This window comes from Pogona vitticeps, chromosome 3, assembly GCF_051106095.1.
Source record: "Pogona vitticeps strain Pit_001003342236 chromosome 3, PviZW2.1, whole genome shotgun sequence".
Classification (NCBI taxonomy): Eukaryota; Metazoa; Chordata; class Lepidosauria; order Squamata; family Agamidae; genus Pogona; species Pogona vitticeps.
In genome coordinates this window covers 186351943-186361379 of record NC_135785.1, presented here as the reverse complement: position 1 = coordinate 186361379, position 9437 = coordinate 186351943, and the positions used below count along the sequence as shown (strand labels likewise).

Below are 9437 nucleotides of genomic sequence, written 5' to 3'. Positions count from 1 at the left end.
GCGGCGTGTTCGGGCAGGCATCGGCCAGAGGAGAGGGCTTCTCCGCCAAGCGCTACAAGGGCTCGGCGGGAGCTTTCCGGAGTTCAGCCTTGAACTGGAAACGAGCCCCGGCGGCGGTCGGAGAAAGCCGCCACCTAGGCGTCGCCGCCGCCGCTCCTCTCCGGCCGCCCCCCTCCCACCGCGCGCAGCTTTCCCTTTACTTTTGGCCGGTGGCGTCAGGCGGGGCGCTGGGGAAGTTTGTGGGTTTTGCCCAACTCTCCTGATACCGCTGGGGATGAGCTGCGGGCTCTGAGGCGAGCGGCGCTCTCTCTCCACAGAGACTGCCCCGCAGAAGGAGGAAGCAGAACCTCCTCTCCCCCCCCCCCGTCCTTGTCCTTGCTTTTGCCGCGGGGGAGCACCCCTTATGGAGCACCCCGGGAGCGGCGCCGGCGCCACTAACAGCCCGACCGTGCCGGCCGCCGGCGGGCAAGAAGGAGCGGCGGGGGACTCCGAGCACCTCGGCGTCCTGAACGGCGCTGCCGAGGCGCCGGCAGGCTCTGAGGCGGCTGCAAGTGGGGCGGCCGGGGGCGGTGGGGAGGCCGGCAGTGGCCCCGTCTTGCGCCAGCGCTCGCTGCGGGCCGTCTACGTGCTCAACGACACCCCCAAAGGCGGCGCCGGGGCGCGGAGCCCTGAGGCCGGGGCCCTGCTGTGCCTGGTGCGCGCTTGCGAGGCCGAAGGAGCCCAGCTCACCACCGTCAACTTTGGCGAGTTGGACTTTGGCGAGACGGCCGTGCTGGACGCCTTTTACGACGCCGGTGAGTAGCGGGCTTGTTGGGACGGAGGGGACTATAAACAAGGGCCCGAGCTGCCGGAAGTTTTGTTGCAGGTGCGGCTGAGCGGGGGGAGCCGTTCGAGATCCGACACCTCCCCCCGCCCTTTCCGCACTCCTCCAGAGTGTGCGATAACAGGCGGATAACGAGGTGGCTGCTTGGAGAGACCTTGACTAGGACGAGCCCGTGCCTGTTGGCTGAACTAGGACATGACTTATTTTCTGCTCTCTACTTCCCCATTCTGATAGCCCTGACTTCTAACCTCAATGGGATTATCTGACCACTGGGGGACGGGAGCTTTTCTTGACCCCGTGGAACTCCCTGCCCCTTGAAACTGAGAGAAGCTTCTTCTTACAGATGCCTGTGAAGAAAAGGGTTTTTTTCAGTGCCTGCAGGTTTTTGGCATGGCAACACAAGGGATAGGTTACATCTGAAATGTTTCTTCTACAGAGCTTTCAGAAGGATGTCAGCCCACTTCTTATCTTATCCATGCAGCTGTTGTAAACAGCATGTGCAAATCAGGTCTACTCAGGTCTCAACCATGAACATGTTTAACAGCTGCAGTAAAGACAAAGTGTCTTGGACGTTTTGTGGATCAACACTTTTTATTAGATCATAATTTTTGTCGACTCTGTACAGGTTGGGAGGTGCCCTGCCAACCGGAGTGGCATTTTGTGCATCTTTTGCCACAGACGGTGTTCACGAAAGCTTATGCCACAACAAAATTTATAAGATGCCACAGAAGTTTTTCTCCATGTATAACAATGCAGCCTGATAGATGTTTGCTCTGAAGTGAATCTCACAGAATTCAGTAGGACTTAACCCCCGAGAAAGCAATAGGTGTGGGATTGCAGCCTATGATATGCTCAAAGCTTGCTTATTGGGAGGGGACTGCTTGCAATGGAGAAGTGGCATTTTATATGTGCACATGAGCCCATTTAATTAGCTGGTTTTCCCTCCTAATCTTCTACCCCTGCTTCTCTTTCTTTATGCAAAATAAGAACTTTCTAGGGTCTAAAATAAATATTAGACCATAGATATGTGATGTAGCCCTCCAGATAGTGTTGGAGTGCAATTCCTATCAGTCATAACTAGTTGCCCAGTCAACAGACAAGGGCTGATGGGATTTGTAGTCCATCAGTATCTGCAGGCAATCAGTGAAAAGCAAGCATAGCACAGCTGTTGCCGAGCCAAAAGTTGAGAGTTTGATTTTCACTGTGCCTCTTTGACAAGGGCTGGGCTCTATGATCCATAAGGTCCCTTCCTGCTCTGCAGTTCAAAGATGCTGATGATTAAATGTAAGTACCTTACTTGTGATTTACTTAAATGATCAGTGAGATCATAGCCATACAATAAAAGTCAGAACAGAGATGGCCTAGAGCAGAGTGTCTTCCTTAGGGTGAAGAATGCAAATATGCAACCAAAACTTGAAATGAATACTGGGAGGAAAGGAAATAGGGACTTTTAATTCAGGCAGTTGTTTAAAAAGTAGAATCATTTGGAACATGGATCTATCATAGGATGTTAAGAAGTTCTTAGATCAAGGTGTGACCAGTGAAGAAGTACTGAAGAAAATGAATAAAGATTTAAAAACTGATAAAACATATAGAAGGGTAGAATGTTTGGGTCATCTAAGGAGAAATTAAAAGTAAAGATTGTTACAATGGATCATTTACAGTAAAATAAATATGCAAAGAAATACAGAAAGGTTAAGGACTCATAAGCTGAAACCTTTTGAGACTGGTTTGCATGCAATGCAACATCATTTAGAGCTGCTGACAGTAGAGTCATGATGATTCCTAGCATCCAGCAGGAGAGGTTGTACAAAGGAACAAGAGGAATATCTGAGGGTCAAAACAGTGCTTGTTCCTAAGCAATGGGGTAAGCGGAAAAATTTCCCTTACTGCCATTTCTCTACTCTGCATAATTAGTAACTGCATGCTATCAACTCAATTCTAATTTACAGTGACCTTTCCAGGTTTTTCTAGTTTATACTCCATTCCTCTGGGGGTTTTCTTAGATATTGTAACTTGTCTGAGACTACCGTACACAAGAGTGGCTCTTCTCTTGGGGGACACAGTGGGGAACTGAACTCCCAACCTTTGGTTCCTCAGTGAAGTACCCAGCTCATTGAGCTGTCGAGCCACCTCTTAGAGCAGCTTAGCAGCAACAAGACAAGGTATTAATTTCTCTCTCTCAAGTATGGTGTTTCTAGGCTATGAGACAGAAGAAACTGTGAGAAAATAGGGTAGGGTTACAAATGAGAGACCTCAACACTGGCCTCTCCCTAGTAAAACTGAATGATTGAGGCAGAATGAGTTCACAGTAAAAAAAAAAACTAATCTGGAAGTAATTTTCCATTCATGTAGAACTTGGCACTGGTGCAGTTGGGTGTGCACATTCTGAAAACATGCGAAGGTGTTGATTTTTTTATGTATCTTTCAGGTGTTTATTTTTTTAAAAAAATTGATCTTTCAGAGCTGAGAGTAAGATATGGAAACAAGCTTCACATTAAATTGAGAAGAAGGTACAAAAATTAGACCTACTCAGTTGCTGTCATTTCAGAAATGTAGTAACTTTTAGACTTGATCTCAGGTTTGTCCAAAAGCACAGAAATAAGCTGGATAATGAGGGTAGATGAAATAAGCTTTATTTGGTGCAGTTGAAGTGCAGTATGTGAGGTTTAAATTAAAGATCTGCTTGCATGTTTAAGGGGGCATTAAAACAAATGTTTCCTGTTTTCATATGTAAAGACATCAAAATCAATAAACCTTTGTAGTGCAATCCTGTACATGTTTTACTCAGAAGTAAATAGGAGGTCTACTATGCTGGAGCATTTGCTGCATCACCCCAGTGCTGATGGGTTCACAGTGCTGTGCATCACTATCATACCTGTGTAACAGTGGCTGCGGTCCTATGAACCAGCATAATGTTGACTATAAGAGTTTAGAATTAGGTTTAAACCCACCTTCAGTGGTCTGCTTGGGTCCCTGAACAAGCAATTCATCTTGGGAGGCTGTCCAGTTTGGCTAAGATTCACATTCAAACCTTGATTCAGAAATCCAAATATCCATACGTTGCTTTGACTACCACTGGGAATGAACAAATTCATTCACTCTTCGCCCCCCACCCCACCCCGATTTGTCAGAACTGGAGAAAATGTTCAAGCTCAGTAGTCACTTTGGGGGAATTTTACCTTCTGCCTTTCAGGGGAACAGTGGTAGGATCTTTGTGCTATATGCTGTGCTGTTAAAAATTTATTTTTAAAAAAACTTGCAGTAACTCTCTAAATTCGAAACAGAACGGGATGAAATGTAGATCAGGTCCGCCAAGCTACAAAAGAACAACAGCAGATGTTTTCTTAGAAGAGCAGTCTTTACGATGGAGGGACTTCCAAAAAGGAATGCATTTCTTCTTTTAGAATTTTTTGCATGATGGCCATGAAAAAAAAATGTATGGATAGAAATGGCTAATAATCCTGTAAAATGTAAAAAGGATTGATGCAGAGTTTGGGGAGAAAACTTGAGCTTATTTCCGGAATGGGGACTGATTCACACACACCCTTTTTTCTTCTTCAAATGTTGTACAAAAATAGTATATCTAATGAAGGTGTCTAGAAACTTGAGGAGAGAGAGAGATTTGGTATAAAAGGCAAAAGTGGAAGAGGTCATGGTGGATAATGAGTGTGAATCATGCAGTGGCAGATACTGTACATTGAAATCTTTTGTAATACTGTATGTTGCATGAACACCCTCCAAATCAATGGGATTGCAGGTCCCTTTTGTAAAGTCCTTTACTATAATTAGAAGCTGGAGGTACCTGTTACAAAGTTAATCATCCTCCCTGACATAGTTTTTTTTCCTCTTACTTTGAGAGCTTTGGGATAGATATACCAGTTTTGGGAGACATGCTACCTATTCCTCAGTGTCCCTTTAAATTTAAAGGACTGCTGAATTTTCAGATTTGGTCCGCTTCTGAAAAGCCCTGAACGTATTCAGGCATCTCACAGATCTGTCCAAATCCGTTCATTTTAGGATTTTGATTGAACCACATTCCTGCATTGTACACATACCTGTGTGCAGGCTGTGACAACCCCAGACCTACCGGGATATGTCACAGTTTAACTAAGCTGCCACCAACCATTCCCTGTAAGGAGTCACACAGACCAGGAATGGATTTTTAACAAACAAAAGAATAAGGTTTATTTAAATAACACACAGGGAAAATAAAATGATCAAGTGAATAAGGTACAGTAACGTGGCTTGGTCTCAATCATACATACACCAGTTTGGTTCACACAGAACACCTTTAAATAAAGCACAGACCCTGAACCTATCAGTTCTGGCTAACCATACAGACACCTGAACCTATCAGGTTGGTACTGACTGACACACAGTAGTACCCTGTCTGACACACAGACTCCCACACCAGCTTCTTCTCTCAGCTCTCCTTCAGCTCTCCTAACTTCTCCACACAAACTCCACATATATATACAGTACAGCCCCTCCTCCTGATGTCCCGCCTTCCACTCCCCATAGGATGGAACTTTCCCTCCAAACCCATGACAGACAGGTAACATCAGTGCTGTATGTAACACAGGCTTCATTGGATGCAATCAGAAAGACAGCTCAATAAACCTGCAAAGGATGGTATGCAAATCTAGAAAGGCGTGAGAAAGGAAAAGAGGGGGTCATCACCGATGCTAATGTGCAATGGTAAACCAAACTGAAAAACTACTCCTGTTTTCAGGACATCTGTCAGATCCACAATTGGAGGGAAGCTCAATATTTTGCCCAGTTTAATCTGTTAAAAGATTCTCTCGTTTTGTGTATTTTTACACACTTATAGTAACTGATATCTTGACCTTGAAAGAAATTTAGCCAAAAATCCAAGTAGAGCAATAAATTGCCCTGCAGAGTCACTCCTGTGCAAAGTATTCATAATCTCACAGGACTGTCCCATTCAAAGAAAGAATGAAAGCACATGAGAAAGAGGTTAGGGGTATTTTTTTTAATGTGGTGCCAGTGATACAACAAGAAAGAAAAACATTTTGTGGTACAAACATATTACAATTATAGGCAAGACAGGCCAGAATTTTAATTACTTTTGTATTACAACTTATCTAATTTGAAGTGATAATAGTTTCTTTGATCCAGATCCTTGATGTGTTTTCATGCCTTGATGTACATTACATTTGAAGCAATTTAAGTAGCTGTGTTCACTGACAATTGCTACAAAATGTCAACTTTTATGGATTTTGCTTTCTTTTGTAATCTTTTTTTAGCTGGCTGGATAGCTCAGTGGTTTAGGTGTTCGGCTGTGGAGCCAGAACCTGGGAATTTTATTCCTTACTATGCCTCCTGAAAGTAGAGTCAGCCTATATGGCCTTGGGCAAGCAGCACAATCCCAAGGCAGCCCAAGAAGAAGGGAATGGTAAACCACTTATGACTACTCTTCTACTTGGAAACCCCTGAAAAGGATCGCCATAAGTCAAAATTGACTTGCTGGCATGTTATTTAAACTTTCTTTCTAGTGCTATTGCATACATGGAAATATTTAAATAATGCATTACATCTGCAGAAGATAGACTGTTGTACAGTACTTTCTCTTAATGTACCTTGCAAGGAAAGTAATTCGTTCCGCAAGTAGCGCCGTCTTGCAAAAATTTCATCTTGCATAAATCGGTTTCCCATAGGAATGCATTGCAATGCATTCCTATGGGAACCTCACAAGACAAATGAATTATTTTCATCTTGCATGGGAACCTCACAAGACAAATGAATTATTTTCATCTTGCATGGGAACCTTACAAGACAAATGAATTATTTTCATCTTGCGAGGCATCAGTCTTGCGGAAAAAATCATCTTGCAAGGCACGGCCATACAAGCAGCCGTCTTGCGAGGCACCACAGCGATTGCAAAAACCGTTTGTCTTGCGGGTTTTTCGTCCAGCAAGGCATTTGTCTTGCGAGGCACCACTGTATCTTTAATTGCCCATATTAATGTATAGATACCAGGTAACAAGTCTGGTGCCAGATTCTGTGCTTGGGGAACTGGAAAAGCCACCCCAAATATGAAGGTATTCTAAAATGATACATGTTAGAACCTGGTATGAAAAAGGCTTGAAGTGTGAGGGATTGCAGATATCAAAGAGTGACAAATAAAGTCAATTTAGCTCAGTAGTATTTACAGTCCCTAGCAGCTGGCCAGGGTTTTAAGTTTAACCAGCTGTATCTGGAGGCACCAGGGATTGCACTGGGCAATGTTTTGTATGCAAATAATGAGCTCTACCTCTGAATTACAGCCCTTTGCATCTTCATTATTAAAAATTTGAGTGGAATTTCTGTACAGTATATGATGCGGAGAAATATGTTTGGACTTTTCTTGTACTTTCCCCCCAGTAATGTATGGATGCAGACTTCCAGTTAGCTCATCCACCTACTCAACATTATCTCTCACACATGGATGCTGGCCAGAGAATTATTGTCTGCAGGCAATATGTTTCTGCATAAGAAACCTAACCTGAACTACATACACAACATCATTAGGTGGGCTGGACTACTTCCCATTGTAGATGAGAGATCATATTTTAATGCACTTTTGAAACAAAATATGACAGGTTGTGCAAGCAGATCTGCAGCTGGTTACACAGTGGGTTGCGCAAGGGGAGACTGCATTGGGTTTCCCCTTCCTCCATATACTCAGACCTGCATGCCTGTGTATCTGCAGTGTCATTTCTGTTTGCAGAATGACACTGTTGGTTGCTAGCAGGAATAATTTTCAGTGTCATGAAGTGGAGAAAGTGCCAGTTCTGTTCCGAACGTAGAATGTTGTTTGGTTAGTTTACTTTGCCAGTTTGCTTTGAGCAGTGTTAGAGGAATAGGCCAGGTTGGATGGGTGGAGAGAAAGATGGAAAGAATGCATTTTAAAACATTTGTTTAGTTGTCTGTATAACAAGATGATAATGTTAGGAAAGTGTGAAGGCAAGAGGAGAAGGGGATGACAGAGGACGAGATGGTTGGACAGTAAAGGTTCCCCAGGACATTTTTTTGTCCAGTCGTGTCCGACTCTAGGGGGTGGTGCTCATCCCATTTTCAAGCCGTAGAGCCAGCGCTTGTCCGAAGACAGTTTCCACTGTCATGTGGCCAGCATGACTAGGGAATGCTGTTTTTACCTTTCCACCGAGGTGGTACCTATTTCTCTACTCGCATTTACATGCTTTCGAACTGCTAGGTTGGTGAGGAGCTGGGACAAAGCGACGGGAGCTCACTCCGTCGCGTGGATTCGATCTTACGACTGCTGGTCTTCTGACCCTGCAGCACAGGCTTCTGCAGTTTAGCCCGTAGCGCCACCACGTGGACAGTGTCATCGAAGCTACCAACATGAATTTGACCCAACTCCGGAAGGCAGTGGAAGACAGGAGGGCCTGGCATGCTCTGGTCCATGGGGTCATGAAGAGTCAGACATGACTAAACAACTAAACAACAATAACAAGATTAAATGACAAATTGGGATTTGGTGCAGTTTTGCCAAAGGCTAGTTAAAACCTTAAAGGAGCAATAGTTAAGTCAAAATCTTGAGGACTGATAGATCTTGGGAATGGTCCTTGACAGAGACTCTTCTTCATCAGCAGCTTTAAAAATGCCAGCAAAGATACTCAAGTAGATTTTTCTATATTTAAAGTGTTTTGCCAAACCAATTGTAATCTGTTACACAATAGCCTTATGTATCATTTTTTCCCCAGTCTCTTAACATTTTTCTTGCATACAGTCCTTGTTCCAGTGACATTAATGGCAAAAACTTCTATCCATTTTAGTGGAGCAGTTCTGTATTCTCTACAAAATCTAAGCAAAGTGAATGTAGGTGAGCAAAATTAATGAGTGTTAAAATATGTTTTAATTATATAGTTATATAGTAATTGGAACAAATGCTTTTGAAAATGAACACAATAAATTGGTTACTTAAAGACAGGAAATAAATAGCATTGCTATTTTTAGCTGGTGATATGTGTTCCAGGAGAATGATGATAGATGTAGTGTTTGGGTACAGCTGTAACATAATACTTTGTTATATATTTAGGAGAAGCCATGTTTGACTATGCTTATTACTTCATGTTACCTCAGCTTAACTTTGCAGAAAAAATATCTATATGGTTAAGTCACCATGGGCATCCCGTTTTGTTTAACTGAAATGTCTAGTTCTAATGAAAGCTATGTTAGGAACAGCTGTGATTCAGTTATGACATTTTGCATAATACGTACTCTTATGTACATACATTCATAGTTAATTAGCATTTTGCTCTTCTGTATCAATATTTTGCCTCAGGTGGTCTTCGTTTTTTTACTTTTACATTGTGTTGATTTTATTTTGTTTTTAATTTTTCACATCTTCAATCTTTATGGTTTTAAATGGTACCACTAACAGCTGAGAGAATGTCAGTTTTCATCAGCGTATATATATTCTTCAGAAGAATAGATATTGCTCTAATTTGCAGGTAATAAAATAGCAGAGGTATTTTAACTTAGCCCTGCATAACAATAATCAGTGCAACCTCTAGTTTCAGGAGCAGTGGCAAGAGTCCATACTTTATTTATACAGTATTTAAAATTAGAGCTTAAATGGACTTAC

General features: G+C 42.9%; 1 protein-coding gene across 3 annotated transcripts in view; it reads left to right on the top strand.

The window, feature by feature from the left end:
- Positions 1-388: 388 nt before the first annotated feature.
- The window catches only part of MAP3K15 (mitogen-activated protein kinase kinase kinase 15), an 84731-nt gene continuing 75682 nt past the window's right edge, over positions 389-9437 (top strand). For 2 of the 3 annotated variants that reach the window (XM_072994315.2, XM_020789177.3), the window contains exon 1: positions 389-794. In XM_072994315.2, the coding sequence (XP_072850416.2) occupies positions 404-794 (391 nt within the window). In that variant the 5' untranslated portion in view covers positions 389-403. Of the gene's footprint in view, positions 795-1204; positions 2108-9437 lie in introns of those variants that run through there. The other variant, XM_072994316.2, reaches the window with a different exon arrangement.